Source organism: Diabrotica undecimpunctata, chromosome 1, assembly GCF_040954645.1.
Source record: "Diabrotica undecimpunctata isolate CICGRU chromosome 1, icDiaUnde3, whole genome shotgun sequence".
NCBI classification, from domain to species: domain Eukaryota; kingdom Metazoa; phylum Arthropoda; class Insecta; order Coleoptera; family Chrysomelidae; genus Diabrotica; species Diabrotica undecimpunctata.
This window is the reverse complement of record NC_092803.1, coordinates 163,791,524-163,812,209: the sequence shown is the minus strand read 5'-3', so window position 1 is coordinate 163,812,209 and position 20,686 is coordinate 163,791,524. Positions and strand designations below refer to the sequence as shown.

Here is a 20,686-nt window from a genome sequence, read left to right as displayed (position 1 = left end):
TTTTTATTTGTCTAAGTATTCGTTTCATTTCAGATTCGTTTATAGTAGTTATATGCCTGTTGTGTTTGTTGTGTTCTGTGTCATAAAAAGGCTTTCTTCTTTTCTTCACATTTTGTCTTCACTTCCTCTCTAACCCATGGTGTTTTCTTTTTTAATATGTTATTGTTTGTTACTTTCCTATCTTTAAGTGATTCTGTTGCGACGTTAATTATGTTATTTTTGAGTTTTCCCCAGCTTTCCTCGATGTTATCGTTTGCTAATATGCTAATATTTGATTCGCAGCGATCTTCTCTGATATTCTTTTTCTGTATAAGTATTCCGTGGATTTCGTATTTAGTCCTTCGACTTTGATTTTTGTTTGTGTTGGCGCCGCTCTCTTGGGTGTAAAGTATTTCAGGATGATTCTTATTTTACATAATACTAGGCTATGGTCGCTACCTACATCTGCTGAGTTGAAGCATCTTACATTGATTATTTTTGATGGATGTATATCTCTGTTGGTTATAACATAATCTATCATAGATCCTTGTCCACGGGTGTTATTAAATGTATATTTGTGTTGGTCTGTGTGGTCAAAAAAGGTGTTGTTTATTCTATTCTATGTAATTTTGAAAGACTACTTTATTAGCTTTCGAGATCTGAAAGAATTTTTAATCTGAAACTGATTCGGCTCTGAGCGATACAATTCTGGATTAATTAGCTTTATTGCTCGCTACTGTATATTAGCAATACCTAAATAAAACAAAAGTATTAATTCTTATTTATTTATTTTTCCAACTATATTAGATTGGAAAAAAAATGAATGTGAGTTGCTCGCGATAGTGCCGCACCGAGGGGGGGTTTTGGGGGTTAAACCCTTTTCCCCAGGACCCTATTCCGACACTGTTACTTACACATTTTAAGGATTCAAAATGGAGGTAACATCATAAAAAAAATTTTGGTGACCAACCAAAACCCCCCCCCCAGAGGTAAATTCTAGGTGCGCTACTGGGCGATGATCGATGTGCAAGATTGCTAGCACTAAAATAATTTTCGTAATATTTAGGACGTGAATAGGTAGCTATATTATACTGATAATTTTTTCCTTGACCGCGATCGACTGACCTTGGGCCGCGATCGACTGGTCGATCGTGATTGACGAGTTGGCCTTCAATGACCTATAACATATTAAAATGCTACTGTCCAGCTCAGAAATGTGCTAAAGCTTGATAAAAGACTACCCCAAACCATATAAAATAAAAAACACATTTAAAGTATTATGTTTAGTTATTTAATAATCAATTGTTTTATACTTATTAAAGAAAATTAAGGCATTTTGTCTGTTTTAAGGTTGAAAAAGTTATTATCAGTTAAAGCAGAAAGTGAGAACATTAGAGAAGGAATTCAAATTCCAAGGGATGAACTGGAAGATTCTGCAGAGGATGATAGTAAGAGAAAAAAGCACAGAAGGGAAAAAATAGGATTTAGGGATAGAAAGGTAACAACTATGTATAGCTTACTAATAAATTTAGGTGCTGGTGGTTAGTTATATGACTATGGTTACTTTTTGGCAATTTTTGCAGGTACAAATGATATATCAGATGTTATATATTTCTTTTAAAATTTAAGACCATTAGATTCAGTAATCAAAGCAACAACAAAAATTACAAAAAAAATGAAAAATAATAATCAATGTTACTTCAATATAAACCATACATTTCAGCTAAATCTAGCTGAACAATTATAAGTCCCCAAATATGTTCTATGTGAAATTAATCTATTGCCAAAATGTTTAGAGTAATTCTATGAAATCATCCACACTATGGTTTATTATGTTCTGAAACTACTTTCTTGTGGCATGTTTAATTAACTAACTAGTATTTGACGTTTCAACTTCCACTCCGGAAATCCTTCTAAAAAAAAGATAACTAAAGTATATTCGTTTACCAAATTCCCATCAGTAAACATGAGCACGTGTTGATATTCGCCGTCTCATTCGTCAAGAGGCAATAAAATATAATTTATTACCGTAAGCGAGACAGATTCTCATGTTACAGATCCCAACTTGTGATTATTTTAAATTCTAATTGTATCGTGTTGATTTTTAAGTTATTATATTGTGTTATATTTATGTTATAGTTATTGTTAAGTTATTTACTGGTCGTGTTATTTTTTAGAGTTTAGTTTAATTGTGATATAATGATTAAATTTCAAGAAATTCTTACACTAACAGTTTCAAAAGTAAATATTTTAAAAAATCATGATACATAGGTCGTACATCAGTGCGACCCTATTTGGCTTACACGTGGTTCTATTGACGACTGGGAATTTGTAGAATGAATAGGGTTTATAATACATTTTTCCAAAAAATTTTATAATCTTTCTTCTTTTTTAATGATTTCGGGAGTGGAAGATGAAATGTCAAACACTAGTTAGTTAAAATGTGGTTTTCATTACAACACATAATTGTGGCTTAATCACATGTAAAAATAATATTTAAATGGCTCAATATGCTTTTATTCTTTGATGATCCAGAACATATAATGTTGATGTACCAGTGTCAGTGCCATGATGCAGCTTTTGTTCAGTAATCTTTCATTTAGATACTTCTGGTATTTTTGTGTAGCTGTTAAACTTATGATTATTTCAGCCAACTATGTATAACTGAAACAAAGAACTCAATGCTAAATTGGTAAAATAGATAAACATTGAAAATAAATTTAAAATATTAATTTAAATATTATTAATTGTAAGTAAAACCATTAAAACAGTTAATTAATACCAATACCTTGCATAACTTATATAGTAAAAAAAAATCAAAAACCAAACTCCAACCTTCTTAAAAAATACTCATTTTGTTAAAAGTTTTGTTTATTGGCTACAAAGATAGTAATCAATTAATTTTTTTAGGACTTGAAAATATATTTTTTACAATTTTTATTACGAATTTAATTATTGATCAAACATGTATTTATCTTAAATTGTCTTAAAAGGTAACCTAAGTTTTTGTAATGTTACTAACCTAGGAAGTATTTAATTTTATATCTTCTTTGATAAAAAAATGAAGCTACAAAATTTTGGAATTAGTCCTTTGTATTTTTTGCATAATATAAAAAACCAATGCTTGTATGTACTTAACTGAAAAAAAAAACTACATGGCTTTTGCACTATGTCATAGGTTAGGCTTTGATCCCGTAAGTTTTATTTTTTTAATAACTCATTAACTTGTTTTTTAACTATTTTATACTGTTTCTTTACTTTATATATAAATTTTGTAGCTTTTTAAAAAATATTCCTCGTTTTTAAGAAACTAGTTTATTAGCAAAATTTTGCCTTATATTTGAGAAAAGAACACAAAGTGTATATTGCAAGTTTTTCTCATTATTCAGATTATCATGATAAAATATAGAATTTAAAAATTTAATTTAATTTCAAGGAAAAACATTGTACTTAATTATATGTGTTAAAGAGCAGCCATAATGACGACAATGACATAAAACTTTGACCTTTTTGTGCCCAAAAGTTTTTTCTCTTGCCTATTTAAGGACTATTGTGTTACTTATGTTGTTATCCAATTTTGTATACATACGGGTATGTATAACTTTTACGAATAATTTTAATGTGTGACTGATTAAACTTATCGTCCTATGATCTTTACACTTTTTAGCATTTCCTCTCTTCAAAATTGGCATGAAAGTCGAAGTCATGCAGGATCTGGTATTTCTCTAGTTTCATAAACAGCATTATAGAGTTCAGCAGCCATATAAACATTATTTTCATTAAGCAACTTTAGTATGTGTATGCTATCGGTTTCCTTTGACTGTAGACTTATGATCACTTAAGAAAGGCACTCTGCTGTAACAGCTGTAGTGATCAGAATTTATAATAAATATTGTGGAAGTTTTGAAAACAAAAGTTTTCAGTGTTTTATTGTTATATATATTTATATGTTTCATAGACTTTGAAGAACCATTTCAAAAGTCATACACAACCTACTATTACAACGTTTTAGAGAAGTTGGTTTAGATTGGAAGGACATTAAGCCGCTGAAAAACTTGAAATGGAACCAAAATGCCAGAATTAAGATCGAAGGTTCTACATCCGCTTAGGTAAAAAAGAGAAGAGAAATTAGACGGGGACGTGTTTTATTGTCCCTGCTATTTAATCTATATTCCTAGTTCCTATTTAAAGAGGCACTGAAGCATTTCAAAAACGGAGTCAAGGTGAACCTCAACCTTGCACACTAGACAGCCATATTTTAGTGCAGGTCAACAATTTCAAGCACCTGGGATGTTGGATTGGTAGTAGTCTAAATTCTGATCCATAAATTAGATCAAGAATAGAACTAGCAGAAACTCTTTCGGAAAAATTAAAAGTTATTCTCAATGGTATATTCAAATAGAAATCAAAACTCGATTACATTTATCCAAATGTCTGGTCGACTCCCCTCAGTTTTTTGTAGTTGAAACATGGACCATTAAAACATCAACTGTAAATAAATGGGAGGCCTTTGAAGTATGGATCTACCGAAGGATAGGCGTTATTTCATGGATATCACATTCCTCAAACGAAGTGCTGCATAGAATAGGCAATTTACAAAAAAATTTTCAATGCAGTGAAAGTTAGGAAAACAATATCTAGGTCACATACTGAGAAGTACCAATATGCTCGACTTATAGTGAAGGGAAATATCGAGGGATAGGTAACTAGGAAGGAAATGACTATTGTGGCTAAGAAACATCTGAAAATGAACAGGACTAAATTTTGAATAGCTAATACTAACAACTGAAGATAGAGATTAGTTTGCAATTGAGTATCCAACTTCCATAGAGGAAAGGGCACTTTAAGAAGAGAGAGTATCTATATCTACTTGCTTGCTGTTGACAAATCTGTTACAAATGGGGCAGTAGAAAAACATGAGCCTTTGCCTTTGTTTTTATTTCATCAGGACATGCACCCCATGACAACCTTTTGTAAGCGGTTGTCATAATAGTTATGGAAACGAAGTTCCATTTAGAATTGTAGGTAATAATAGGAGGAGAGGAGGAGTTAAATTACATTTCCAGTCAAGTTTTGGGACATTGAATTTTTACCATTTACCAAGTGTTGTGAATTGTCTCTTCTACAACACAAGAAGCGGGCCAGACCTTGCAACTGGCAAAGTATGTAGACTAAACTGGTAATAATAATGCCTGATGTTTTTAGGGCACTTTATTTTACGTTCCATTTTAGTTACAAAAGATAGTTATTTACAAAAGTATTTAACTAAAACTAAACTATTTACTTTTCTGCTATGTGAACTAAGGTTTACGTAGAGCGCGTGTATTTTTACACAAATCTTGAGATGTATCTACTGTCAGGTACGAGAACGAAGTCTGGTGCGAGTGAGAACTATCCTACTTGAGGACCGAGGACAAAGTCTGGTACGAGTGAGAACTATCCTACTTGAGGATCGAGGACGAAGTCTCTGAATGAAGCCTGAATTCAATATTTTATAGGGAAAAAGAACCGCCAACTTTTACGGGTTTTAACGAACTTTACATGTCCCAAACGTGGGTTCTAAAACGCCACTTTTTATACATTTACGAAGAAAAATAAAACAATAAAACTAAAAGATTTATTGCCACTTTACGAGTTTCGAGAATAAGTAAACGTTATTGATCCAGTTGCAGATAGACAAAAAACTTGTTTTTTGTAACGAATTAGCGAAGCGTTGGTACGAGCAAAAAATATTCATGACCAGTTGTGGTCGTAAAAATGATAATTTTTTATATTAAGAAGAAGAGAATTGGCGGTAAAATAATATCGAAGTGTGTTTGTTTTAGCGGGAGTCTCAACGAAAAGCGGACAAGATTAAAAACTCTTTTTTATTTGAGTTGTAATTGTAACAAAATAATGAGGGATTATTGGTGGTGTGTTAAGACTTTAACACCAAGTAAATTTACCAAACATTATAGCGAAAGACAGCGCCGCTCTCTAATACACGTATTTCGATAAATTCGTCCAATATTTTAGACGGTAATTCTCTCCGTATGCATTTCTTTCAGTATCTCCTCGTTAATTATTTTTATGCAAAGTTGACTTAATGCTCTCATTCTGTATTTGTAAAAAAATTGGAATAATCATTAAATTGACGTTTTTTTTTGCTCTTTACTAATTTCTAAAATGTTAAGATGTATTGCAATATTATCTTTGTGTTTTACATGCAATCTTTTTATAATAATACCAAAAAATTTAGAAACTTTATGCAAATTATCATTATTTGAGAAAATTAATAATTAAATGCACAAACACAAATAATATGAAAAAAATATCATATGACTCGCAGATTTTTAAGTATTTTTGCCCAATAAACAGATATAATAAATTCAAACATTAGTTATAGTACTTGTAATATCCCCTTTTTTATTTACCTTATAGTCCAGTCGTCAGAGGTCAAATACCTCTAAAAATCATACGAACAATATGAATTTTGTTGGGAATGTCAATTTTGGGACTCCAAAAAATATGCAAAAAAGTTTGCCACTTCGGGCTTCCCCCGAAACCCCCTAAAATGGAAAATATCGATTTACCAAGAATCTGTACGCCTTAAAAAAAATATTTCAAACAAAATATGCAACAAACAATATAATTTTGAATAAAAAATTTTATTTAGCATTTTTTGTGTAGAATAAACAACGTTTGAAGCGACCAACGAGTTTAAAAGTCAGTTAAATGCGCGAAATCAATTTTTAAATTAAATTTGTTTCAACTAGACTCAGGGATCCTCACTAGGATTTCTTTGAGAGCCTAATAGTTTTAATGAAATTTTCCTCAGGGCCGCAAGTACATTTTGGTGGTATGAAATAACTTTAAAACTATATGACTATAACATAAGTTTATTACAAGTTACGTAAAAACAATATAATTATAAATTATATGGACTGTTTTTCTTGTAAAAAGTAGGAAAATGTCTTTTACTTGACTCCAGGAATGTCAAGTCCTGAATTTGTTAATTCTTTGAAGCCGACGGGCGAAATCTTTTACAGCTCTCTAGAATGGCATCTATGTTAGCAGGTTGGGAAGAAACTGAAATTCTCAAAATGTTTTCAACGTTCTCACTAGTTAACCTAGATCTGTACTTGTGTTTTATGAACTTCAGCTTATTGAATGTAGATTCACAGACATATGTAGATACAAAAATACACAAAATTTTCTGAGCACAGTCAATTAAGTTAGGAAATTTGTTATTTTCAACTGCTTCCCAAATCTTATAGTGAGCTTTTTCCTTCTTTTTTTCTTCAAAAATACTGTCGAGCTTTGTATCATTCTGAAGATCAATTAACTCATTTTTCAAATCCCTAGCTTCGTATCTAAAAATAGAAAGATGAGCTACATTTGCTGTTGTTATTGCCATGGATTTTCCAACAAGCGAAATGGTTCTTGGAACTTTCTGAAGTCACTAAACCTCACAGACATTTCATCCTTTAGGTCTGCTAACAGCTTCAGTAGGTCAGAAATCTCTGGACTTTCATCTGGATTTTCATCAAACAGTGCTTTAACTGAAGGAAAGCTGGAATAATCTTCATTGACAATTCTTCAATATACATATTCAGCTTCTGCTCCAGTGGAAACACAATACACATCATTTTCGTTACAATGTTATTGTAGTCTCCTTGCAATTTGGTCAATGTTTCATTCATAATGCTCATTGTATCAGTGAGAAACGCTACTTTAACTTTTATTTTTCTTCAAAATTATCTCAGCTACATTTTTTATTTGAAACAATTTTTCTACGACGCACAGATTCTTAACAAATCGATGTTTTCCGTTTCTCTTCATACGAGGAGGGTTTTAGGGCGACGCCTGGATATAGGAGTGGCAAATGCATATTTTTGGGGGTCCCCAAATTGACATTATCAGCAAAATTTCTGGAGTACTAATTTTCTATTCTTCTTCTTTCGTTTTGCTGTATCCCTTTTTCTTTTAGTGTTTCGTCCCTCGTTCTTTTCCATCCTACATAAATAATAATAGTTAAATTGAAATCATCAACGAGATTTAATTCTTTCGGTATTCGAGACTTTTTAGTTAGCTTTAAATTGAGGTGCATATATTTTTGTTTGTGCATCTGATTTTATTTAAAACTTCATAAAAAATTGTATAAGAATTCATGGTATTTAAAAACGACAGAAACTGTAGTGCAAATAATATAGATATGTTAGAAGATGTGTCATTGTGATATCGTTATTTGTCATCATTGAGGCAGTACCTCATGAATTCTTGTACAATTTTGGTACTGGTATAAAAACAACGCTTGAATACAATTTATAAGTTTACTCATATTTACACTAAGATTTTTTATAACATAGTTAAGTGAAAGTCAGTTTTCTGGGAGAGAAATATACCAATATCGTTTATAGTTAGGGATTTTATAAAATATTTGATACAGAGACTGTGCCAAATAATCTAATAATCCCTATTTTTTAATACATCACGTCTTTCCATGCACCTTCTAAAAAATATAATATACAGGATTAGCCACTCAAGAGTCCACCTGATATTTGGCAATATAATAAAGGGTTCATCTTTTAATGGCATGGATATCTGTCATCGGTCAACCCTCTTCTTTCGAGTACCACAAATCCTTAATTGTAAATGGGGAATAGACCATATGTGGCACACCATTAGACAGATATTTCGCTGGAGAATTCGGTTCTTGTGAAAAAATATCAATTTGTTAAAAGTGTTACACCTCTTAAAAATTAAACGTATTTATTTCACCCCCTGCTGTCCCTCATCAACCCCAGTTTTTTTTAAATAGCAAGTGTATTCAAGTGGCACATAATTTGAAAGGTAATTTTTTTCTCTACACGACACTATTTTTTTCATTTAATTTATGGAATAACTTTGAAGGTAATTTTGGATTTGACTAATTTATTGATTAAATATCAGTAATATCAAGAAAAACATAAAATTTTACAAAATTAACCAATTAAATGTTCTTAAAACCTCTACATACAATACTTATACAGTACTGAATACAGTAATTCAATCAACCTTTTTGTATTTTTCGTCTATTATGAGAGCGGGTGCTCAAAATGTACGAAACATACCTCGATCCTAGAAGGTGGGCAGAACCGCCTTCCAGCCTCGGTTATGCAGGATTCCTCCAGCGGGACCACGATGATATCCGAGACCGCGCGCAGGGTTGTTAGGACACCATCGCAGTCAATGCTAGAGACCTACCTACTAAAAAAACACCCTTCTCAGCGATGAATTACCGGCAGGATCTCCCTGATTTGGGATGCAACATCGGCACGGCATTCACCCTCTCATTTACGCACAATTCTCACGCATTCTAGTACTTTTACTACGACTGAATTCTTCTCTCCCTCTTTTCCTCCCTGTTCATGTTCAATCTCGACCCTTTTCATTATGCCTTATCTTCTTGCTTGCTCCTGGGCACCCTGCCTCCGTTTGGGTCGCCTTTCTTCTTGTTCCTTTCTCTCCAACATTCTCCTCACATATCTCTGAACTGCTCTCCACCGATCTGACGACCTAAGCATCTCCTCCACCAGTTCCGTGACTGATTGCACCCTACTTCCTAGCTCTCTCTCTCAAGCAGGCTCCACTCTTCTATCTATTTATCGCATACCAATAAAGTGTGTGAGACAGTGTCCGATATTTTACAGTACAGGCATTTGCCATTTTCTGCCTTTCCAAATCTGTAGAGGTATGCCCTGAAGCAACCTGTGAGCATCTGCGTCAGGAAATAATCCAAACGCCGGTGCCCGCACTCCATCCATCTTCTCAGATTAGGAATCATCCACTGCGCCACCTTTCTCGTCTCGTCCCATTCCTCTTGCCACACCATTATGGACCTCTCCCTTTCTTCTTTTTTTATACATTCTGTTGCTATGTCTTTATTTCTTCTCTCGTATATTCTTCCTATTTCCTTCATTAACACGTGCATCGGAATACACCCGGTGATAACTCCCAACGCCTCGGTAGAGACTCTTCTGTATGCACATGCCACCCTCAATAGACCCTTCCTATATGCTCGAGTAAGCTGCTTTCTGCACGCCTTAAGAACAACCTATTTAAATTTGGTAGAAGACGTTATTAATCTGCCGATCACTGACACACTGTAATCTGATAAGATTTGAGAGGATAAACTAATTTTCCAACAGGACAGGGCACCCCCACATTATGATAATCGCGTAAGACAATTTTTAAATCAACGTTTTCCAGGGCGTTGGATTGGCAGAAGGCTGAATGGCCGGTCAGATCACCGGATCTTTCACCTTTGGATTTTTTATAGGGATACCTAAAATCAAAAGTTGAGTTGCGACAAAGAATTGTGACAGAATGCCGATTATTGACACCAGAGGTATTTGCAAATGTACGAAGAGGCTTTGAAAATAGACTGTATGACGGCCCCAAGAGGTCATTTCGATCATTTAATTGGTTAATTTGATAAAATTTTATGTTTTTTGTTATTACTGATGTTCAACCAATAAATTAGTTAAATCCAAAATTATCTTCAGTTATTCCGTAAATTAAAAAAAATAGAGTGTGTAAAGAAAAAAAATAACTAAAATATGTGTCATTTAACCACACTTGCTACTTTAAAAAAACTGTGGGTTGATGCGGGGCAGTAGAGGGTTACATTTGAGGGCATGAATTTTGCATGAAAATTCGTCCCCCTCCAAATACAAATTTTGAAGAAACTCTTGGTTTCTGACTTTCTAGGGGGGTCAAATTTTCGTTAGAACACACTGTATATGTTTGTCCCGTTATTCTGGAATTCCATCGAAGTCTCTCAGCGGACCGTCGACTCGTTCGACAAGTTTCTAGGGCCTCTCGTAACGTCAGAGCGTCTCTACTTGGTAATCTCGAATACCTGCATAGTATGAATGGAACAATGTGGAATCGCTTAGACCGGACGGTAACTTCTTCGAACGTTCGGTGACATTACGGTATCAACACATCGTCATTAAAATGGGGATTAGTAGCGTAGCGAGCGGGCTGACGTTACAGTGTCATTTTCGAGAACTAATATTTTAATATTTTTGTTTATTTTATATATCGTCGGTTCTCACCTTGCTATTAAGTTAATATTACATATTTTTCTATGCTTCTGATTTAGCTTTTGCTACTGGTGTGTAAGCTTCCTTTTTAGCGACCTTGTCATTTTGAAGATCTGTGTTCGACCTATTTTCTTGTCAGTCCATATATTTTTCTCTTCTCCTTTATTTTCCTTGTACTTCGTTTGACCATCACTAGATGCCTTTACTCTCAAATTCTTTCCTGAGTTCTGAAACTCTTTCTTGTGGCACATTTGACTTAAATCTTATTATATATGGGATTATACTACAATTGATTGCAATGCCAATTATATTTTAGGTTTGCTTTGACGTTTAAATTTCCAATTCGGAAATGTTTTAAAAAATTCTGAAATAAAAATTATGAATGATCTTAACCTATAAATGTTTATAATTGGCCACTTGTCTCTTTGATAAATTGGACAGTCTCATTGACTTGCAGCCTAAAGCTCAAATATTGTAAAAAATAAATGTTTTAAAATAATACGATATTTTTCTTTCTTCCTGCTTTAAAATGTAGAGTGTAAGTGATTTCATATCTTTTTTGTATTTATATTTTTTAATAACTTTTTTTTTAATAACAGCTACAATTTTAATAGTGACAAGCAAACTTATACCTTATATTCAAGCGTTTAAATAATTACTTGAAATCGTTTCAACTGTTGAAGTGGCATATCAAACTTGTATTTTTTTAATTTGTAATGTGTAATTTAATTTAAAGAAAATGGCGTAACTAGAATTTTGACAAAATAATTTTTTGGATCAATTAATCCCAAAAAATGCCAGTTTTTCCCACCTTATCAGAAGGGTGAAATGCTAATATGTTAATTAATAATAAAGTTATAAGAAATTGTTATGTTTGTGTTTTTCACATCAAAATTTGAAACGATTTGGTTTGACTTAAGTATATACATTTTTTTTTTAATTTATCACACACCAGATTATCGAATACGAAAACAGAATGCGAGCTTATTCCACACCAGACAAGATTTTTAGATACTTCGCAACCGTTAAGCTCTTGTACAGCGATGTAACAGAAGTATACATGACACCCGACGATTTTCTGAGAGCTATAACTCCCGGAATGAAACAACCAGATGGTAAATGTCAAATGTCATGTAACTCACGATGACACTCTTGCTTGGTGTTGGATTGTACTAATTCGTGTCAGTTTAGGATGATGCTGATACAATGACAAACGGAATGTTTAAGATAATGTTTCCAAGGGTCACTATTTCAAAAACACTTTGAACTTTTTATGTTATCCAGTGTCCCGTATGTTTTCTTTTACACATTTTCATCATGTTCGTACTGGTTCGAACTGCTTCGGTTTGTCCTTGTGATTTTCATTTATCATCCCTTGAGCTTTATCTTCTGAAGCTATTTTATTTTGTCGAGTTTCATTTTAATTAATATATTTTTGTGACAGAAATGCCTCGAGAGACATATATACGATCTATATATACATTTCTTAGGTACTAAAATTAGCGATTTTGATGTCTAACAATTATTTTTCTGAGATTGATTGATATACTTATTGTCCGTCTGCTTTTTTAAAAACGAGCATTAATTTTTAGAGATTGATTTAATTCCAGAAATTAGGACAGTGTGTTTTTTCCTTCTGCATATTTATATTTCTGCAAAACTATGCCTACTGTCTTCTGTAGTGTTTAGTTTAGATTAGTTATACTAAAATCACAATCAAGATGCACTATAAATACAAGATGCACTCACTTATAGAAATAAACAAACCAAGACACGTTAAATGTTACAAGGAGCACTCTCAAATAATGATTTACAATGTATATCTCTATATATATATATATATATATATATATATATATATATATATATATATATATATATATATATATATATATAGCAAGCAACAAGAATTGGAGGAAGTTTGTATATGAAACCTAAAAAGAGACTTTACACCCAACACCTTAGGGTAGAAGGGTTATTGATTATATATATATATATATATATATATATATATATATATATATATATATATATATATATATATATATAATATATATATAATATATATACAGTCAAAATCGTTTATAACGAACTTCAGGGGACTGGTGGTTTTTGTACGTTGTAGCCAGTGTTCTCTATAAGCGGTTCTATCGGTTATAATGAACAGGTTGCTATAAACGATTACACTGGTAGGAACAGTTAGTTCGTTGTGCATTTAACATTTAGCACATTTAGTAGGAACATTTAACATATGTTTTTATTGTACTTACGTAAATCTAAATATTTACATACATATATGTATAATATGTATTGAAATAAGTATGTCAATAAAGTATACGCATAAAATACCGGTTTCTCAAAATCTTTGTATTATAAAAGTGTAGGCATACATATAATATTTATTTTTAAAAAGACAAAGAAAAATAGATACATTTATGTATTACAAAATATGTAAATACAACATTTTACCTGAATATTTAATGAAAAAAGTCGCCTTCCTTGAACTTCTGAAAAAAACATTTTTTCAATTGATGTGAATCAATCGATAATGATTCTTTCACACTCTGGGAAGTTTCAGCAGTCTGAATAAATGCTCTTAGCCCCCTTTCAGACGAGGATACTGTATCCGAGATACTGTATGCGAGATATAGAATTTTCGATGGCGGCTGTATCGGATTCACGGGCATGCTCGTCAGTATGAAAATAGTAGCAGTGCAGTGCGGTTATATTTTTGGATTATGGATGTAGAAGAGTGTGTTATGCTGTGGTACATATTAAATAAAAAGAAAAAGAAACTGAAAAGACGACGTAATTTGTGGGTTCATCCTATTGTAGAATTAAGAGAAACCAAGGGAACGTATAACTATATTCAGAAAACACCGTCTTTCTTTCGTTGCTCATTCACAATTATTCGACAGAAAATCGCGCGTCTATGGAATGTGGTGCAAAAGTATTCGTGTCTGAAAGCGTTCACTTAACGTAATGTTTCTTCTGTATCTGGGATACGCATTCAGTCGTCGGCGACAGGAGGGTCCGAGATACTGAATTCGGTATCTCGCATACTGTATCTCTCGCGCGTCTCGTGTGAAAAGCTCCATTTGAGTCTATGTAATATCTGCGTCTCGGATACGCGTATCTCGGATACAGTATCCTCGTCTGAAAGGGGGCTTATGGTGGAACAAGCAGCATACGCTTCAGCAACAGTAGGGATTTTGCCGAAATCTTTCAAAATTTGGAGACAGAAAAACGAGTTTAATTTGTTTTAACCTGTCAACTAGTGGGTGGGACGGACAGTTGTTGACAATTAAAATTATGCGTTTCTTTTGTTGTAAAAGTTCAATGTCCCATTTTATTAAAATCTTTTCAAAAATAGCCGACGTCATCCAGGCTTTTTTATTGAAATCGTAATCAATCGGGAGATCTTTCACGTTTTTAAAACAGCGCGGCATTTTACTTTTTCCTATCACCAAAAGCTTTCTTTTTATGGAACCGGACATGTTGGCTGCAACAAGAAATGTAACTCGCTCTTTTGAGAGTTTACCATCGGAACATTTCTCCCCTTTAAATTTTAACGTGTGATCAGGTGTCAGTCTAAAAAATAACCCCATATCGGCAGCATTAAAAATTTCATCATCGCTATAGCCGGACCTGAGTGTAGGCCACACATTTTCCACTCAGTCACTTGTAATTGATCTGTCAACAACTGCTGACTCACCTGAAATTTTTCCATTGACAATATTGTGGCGAGCTCGGAAAGGTTAACCTAGGAAGCATTACACTTAAAATCCTTCTTCAAAATCACAGCGAAAGCGTCAGCCTTTACCTGAAGCATCGGCCTACTCACGGGTACATTGTTTGCGCATTGTTGTTTGAACCAATCAAGCAAAGCACTTTCAATGTCACTGTGATTTGATGACCGAACGCGTTTTCCTTTTTCACACTTATTAAATTGCATAATAATTTTTCCTCGCCGTTTCATCATTCCAGCAATTGTTGAGCGTGACGTTTTAAATTCCCGGGCAATCGAACTCGCGGAATCACCGGAATCGACTCGGCAAATTATTCCAAACTGTTCCTCAATAGTAAATTGTTTCCGTGACATGTTTTCTATGAAGGCTAGACACAACTGAATTCAAATTCAGAAACTCTTGGCTTGGGCCAAATGGTGTAATATAAACAAAATTTTGTAATACAATGGACCCGTCTTGGGAGGTCTAAATGTCTAAAGGACAAGTAATCAAGTGTAGATGCCTGCCCGGATGTACTTTAACCATAAATTAATAAATTCTTACTTGTCATTTCGTGGTAATACTAAATATCGGTAATACCTGTGAGAAATACAACACTACAATGTTTATTTTCATAACTTTACAGGATAGCACTTTTAAACTTATTTATTAAGATGTGGAAACAATATTATATTGAACATTGTATCTACTGTAATTTACATCATGCGTTGGTTATAATTATTTATTATTTATTTATTATACAGTGTGTAAAAATGTCATAATTGAAAAAAATGGATGTTATATCATCTGAGGTACAGATATGTACTTGAAATTGTACGCTGTAACCAATATTTTAACTGCTAGTGTTCCAAGAAATACGTTTGCTCTAACCGATTTGTTCATTATAAGCAATATAAATGCGTTTTTTGTATGTCATTTTATGGGAACTACTATTTTGTTTGTTACATCCGATTGTACGTTATAGCCGGTGTCGTTGTAAACGATTTTGACTGTATATATATATATATATATATATATATATATATATATATAATCAATAACCCTTCTACCCTAAGGTGTTGGGTGTAAAGTCTCTTTTTAGGTTTCATATACAAACTTCCTCCAATTCTTGTTGCTTGCCAATTTCTTCGCTTGCTCCTTGGTGACTCCTCTCCTGTCTAGGATGGCGGCAATTTCATCGTCCCAGGTCTTCATGGGTCTGCCCCTCGGTCTTTTCAAGGTTCTTCTCGCTTCCCACACTTGTTTCACTTAGCTTTTTTTATCCATCCTTACCATGTGGCCGTACCATCTCAGTTGGGCTTCTTCGATTTTCTTCTCTATTGATTGGACTTTAAGGCGTTCTCTTATTTCATCGTTCCGTATCCTGTCCATTCTGGTCACACCTAGTACTCTTCTTAGATACTTCATTGAAATACTTTACAGTTTATTTTTTAGTCTGTTGGTGAGCGTCCAGCTTTCACATCCAAATGTTAAGATAGGTACAAAAACTGTGTTGTAGATAGCTATCTTTGCTTTTTGGGATAATTCTTTTTTCGATAGGAATGTGCTCTTAATTGCGTGGTATATCCGGGAAGCGTTTGCTATTCGATTGTTTATCTCTGCTTCTTGTGTACCCCTACTCTCTAGTTGCACTCCCAGGTATTTAAAGGTTTCGACTTGTTCTAAAGTATAGTTATTGATTTTAATGTTTGTATGTTGGTCTGTTTTCCCACATACCATGACCTCGGTTTTACTTTCATTAATTCTCAGGTTACGTTTTTCGAGTTTATCTCTCCATATCTGGATGTTTCTCTTGAGTGCGTCCTCGTTTCTTCCAAATACGACGAGGTCATCTGCAAATGCGCACTCCGCTATCTGTATCATTTCCAGGTTTCTATGTCCAACAAATATTCTCGATGTTTCTTCTCTAGTTTCCTTCATTACATCATCTAGTACAATATTGAACAGGATGGGGCCTAGTACACCTCCTTGTCGTAAACCATCATTGACTCTAAACTCTTCTGATTCCATATTATCTGTTCTTACTCTGTTTCTTGTGTTCTTGTATAGGCTCATAATAGCTTTTCTGAGTTTGCTGTCTACTTCTCTGTTTCTTAGGCTTTTGTCTATTTCGGTGCGCGAGGTTCTATCAAATGCTTTTTCGAGGTCTATGAAGGCTTGGTATAGTTCCGTGCTTGTATTTCGTGCATTTTGTATTAGAAGCTTGAGTGTAAAAACATGGTCATGGATGCTTCTTCCCTTCCTGAAACCGCTCTGTGACTGCTCCAGCTTATGGTCTACTTCTTGTAGTAGTCTTTTCTTCAGTACTCGTTCGTAAACTTTGGAAGGGATACTCAGGAGAGTTATACCTCTGTAGTTGCTGCATTCTCGTCTGTCACCTTTTTTGAAAATGGGTAGAATAACGCCCACTTCCCAGTCTTTTGGGATCTTGTTCTCATTCCATGCTTTATTGCAAACTTTTCTAAGCATTTCATTTCCATTTTCTCCCATATTTTTTAGCATTTCCGCAGTTATCTTATCATAGCCAGCTGCCTTTCCTCTTTTGGGCCTGAGTATTATTTCTCTTATTTCTTCTATTGTTATTTCGTTTTGGTTTGGGTTCTCATATGGGTTTTCTTCAGTGTTGTCTATTTCATTATTATTTTTTTTTTTAGTCAGAAGGTCTTCGAAATATTCTCTCTACCTGTTCATAATATTTTCGTTCTCGCAGAGGATGTGGCCATCTTTGTTTTTAATTTGTTTTGGTGTTTGTTGTCTGTTCTCTGTTCTTAGGCTTCTCAGAGTTTTGTAAAATAGTTTTTGGTTAGTGTGGTAGTCCTTCTCCAGCTTATTCCCAAAATCCTTGTTTTGTCCATTGTTCCCCAAATTCCCATGTCTTTTACTTTTGCCCTCTGTTGCTTATATTTTTGATAGATTTCTGTATTCTGGTTCCCTAGATATTTCTTCCACGCTAACTTCTTGGATTTGACCCCTTCTTTTATTTCATTACTCCACCAATTCGTACATTGTCTGTTTTTATTGATTTTAGCTATTCCGCAGATTTGCTTGCCCCCATCTAGGAGGGATTCTTGTAAGTTTTTGCCAAGTTTCTTCTAAGCCATAGTTCTGGTTTAAGTGCTTTTGTAGACTATTATTCACATAGCTTTTGTATTTCTGTGCTATTTTCTTATCTGCTAACTTGTATGACCTAATAACTGCGTTGGTGAGGTTTCTTGGGGTTCTGTCTCCTTTTTCTTGGTACCTTCTGCGTGCGTTTTTGTTCCACACCGATATTAGTTCGGGATACTACCAGATAATGGTCGCTATATATTTCTGCTCCCCTTCTGACTCTGACATCTTCTTAAAGGTCTGTTTACCAATACATAGTCAATAATGGACTTTTCTCTACTACTCTTGACTTCTCTGGTATATTTGTGCACATCTTTGTGTTGAAAAAACGAATTCATAATTATCAGGTCATTGGAGATCGCCAATTATTATTATGTTACTTTCTGCGCTATGTATATACATTGTATAAATCTCAAATCATGATTGTATAATCATGATAAGTTTATACATTGTAAATCATAACATTGTAATATTCAAGTGTCTTGGTTTGTTTATTTCGAATGCATCTTGATTGTGATTTTAGTATAGCTACTTTGACGATTTATTTATTTTTGTACATGTTTGTTGTTAGTCAATACACGAACTTTGGTAAAATTTTTGAAATATTGATCTTGGAAATATTAGCTGCAACATCTTGTATATGACATTTAATTTCGTACTAACATACTGCCTCTCTAAATCTCAGAATCACAATTCAAAAAACATATATTAGTAGAAAAAGATGCTTAGTAAATAATTCAAAATTATTATAGGTACTTCTATAATGCTTTAAATATTTTACCTAATCACTTATAGCATTTGCACCTAGTAACTGTATGTATTCAATTTAAAAAAATGCGATGAACTATTTTTCACACAAAACACTTCTGACCGAATACGATCATATTATTTTCAAGTAACTTTTACAAATATTTTCTCTTCACAAAAAGTATCGTGCAAACATTTTGAAAACAGGGGAAAGATTTATAAAAGACAAAATTTAAGAGCAATTTTTAAAATAATATTTTATGATGTATGTATGCGTATATTTAGTCTACCCATTGAACCTATTGTGAAAGCCTGTTATGGTTCAAAATTTGAATAAATTTGTTTTTGAAAATTAAATTGTACAAAAAAGAATAAGAGGTATATTTTATTATTATCATAATAGTTATGACTGTAAAAGTACATAGTGGACCAACAGTTTGAAAACGCTTAATTATATCTTAAACGGATAGCCCGAATTATACAAAAACAGGAAGACACCTATTATGCAATATGAAGATTTGGAATTTGATATTTGTAACGTTGCCAGATTGACCATTTGTCTGATAATGTTAGTCCGTTTGGTTTTTTAAATACAACACCCTATATATTGTACCTTTATTGAAATCTCCACTGCAATACCAGTTCAACCATATACACTACTCTCCATTTTATGTAGTCTGGAACATGCTAAAGTGATAAAAGCCTAGAAACGCCTAATCGTCTCAGTCAATTTTTTGATCCAAATTACGTACAACTAAATTTAAACATAATAATTGTGAAAAGTGTATTACATTGCTAAATTAATGCCTACCTAATCAAGGTTGTTAATTTGACAGTATCCTAGACGATCGTAGAATCGTGTCTATTACATTTTTTCATTGTTTCTCTATAATAAAGTCGTCAGAGAGTTGACCCCTAAAAATCATACGAACAAGCTGAATTTTGCTGAGAATATTAATTTTGTGACCCCAAAAAACCAAAAACTCCCCTCGTAGGGTGTTTTTTATAAAACTTAAGAGGTCGCTGGTTAAATGATATTAGATAAATAATTATAAAGTAAAAATGCGATATTTTGTTTGTGAATAAATTAGCGACAAAAAGGAAACACAACTGTCAGTAAATTAAGAAATTAACTGGTCTTACTCATTATTGATGTTTGTACAAAGATACAAAGAATATAGACTTACCCCTTGAAATATTGATGTGTTCTTAGCCAGGGAAATCTCGTTGATACCGCGTCGGGGCGTCCGCTGACGCTCGATGGCGAGAACCTATAACACACTAGGTCCGTTTGGTTCGCTGTCTGGGGATGAAGTGTCGTCTTGAAATCTTCAGAAACCACCCTCTGACCACGCTTCGAGATGGTCGGTAGCAAGAGGGCAAACCCATAAATCACTCTATTTTATTGCGATTTTGAGTGGCGATAATTTAAGTTAATTGTGACCGTACACTTGTGTGCATTGGCGACACAAGACAAAAATAACAAAGGATGTCAAATTCTCCGTACTTAAAACATAATAAATGAGACAACCAGTTTAGCAATTTTACAGGAAGCAATATATTTTAACAAAGTCGTTAGAATACAGGATTGAATTATATCACATTATAGTACACGTTAAAAGAAAAATATTAAATGTAAAAATATGAAAACAAATAGTATATACTTTCCCAAACATTCTCCCGCGTCAAAAACGAATGTTTTTAAGAACAGCTGAAAGGATAAGTATAAAGAATAGATATGAAAAGATCGATATACTAATAAAGAACTAAGTAAGAATAACATATGAATTGACAAATAAGCGGCGGTCATATTTTGACCACAGAACATTGTTGGATGTCATCTGACCCTGTGCTCAGATTAACAACGCGTACAATGTCATCAATTAGAAAGGAATAGCGTCGAATCAGTAGAATTTTTCGACCGACTAAACTAGAAAGACTGTGTCATACACAATACCGTTGGCCCCTTTTCCTATAAGAATTCCGTGGGGCGCGAAAAGACAAGAAGAAGAATAGCGTCGAAATCTCGGCGTG

The 20,686-nt window shown here is 33.5% G+C and overlaps 1 protein-coding gene across 2 annotated transcripts in view; it reads left to right on the top strand.

Moving 5' to 3' along the window:
• MICU1 (Mitochondrial calcium uptake 1) overlaps positions 1 to 20,686 on the top strand; it is a 77,804-nt gene that overhangs the window by 3,259 nt on the left and 53,859 nt on the right. Inside the window, exons 2-3 of one of the 2 annotated variants that reach the window (XM_072520390.1) lie at positions 1,330 to 1,477; positions 12,004 to 12,163. In XM_072520390.1, the coding sequence (XP_072376491.1) occupies positions 1,330 to 1,477; positions 12,004 to 12,163 (308 nt within the window). The remainder of the gene's footprint in view (positions 1 to 1,329; positions 1,478 to 12,003; positions 12,164 to 20,686) is intronic. The other variant, XM_072520389.1, reaches the window with a different exon arrangement.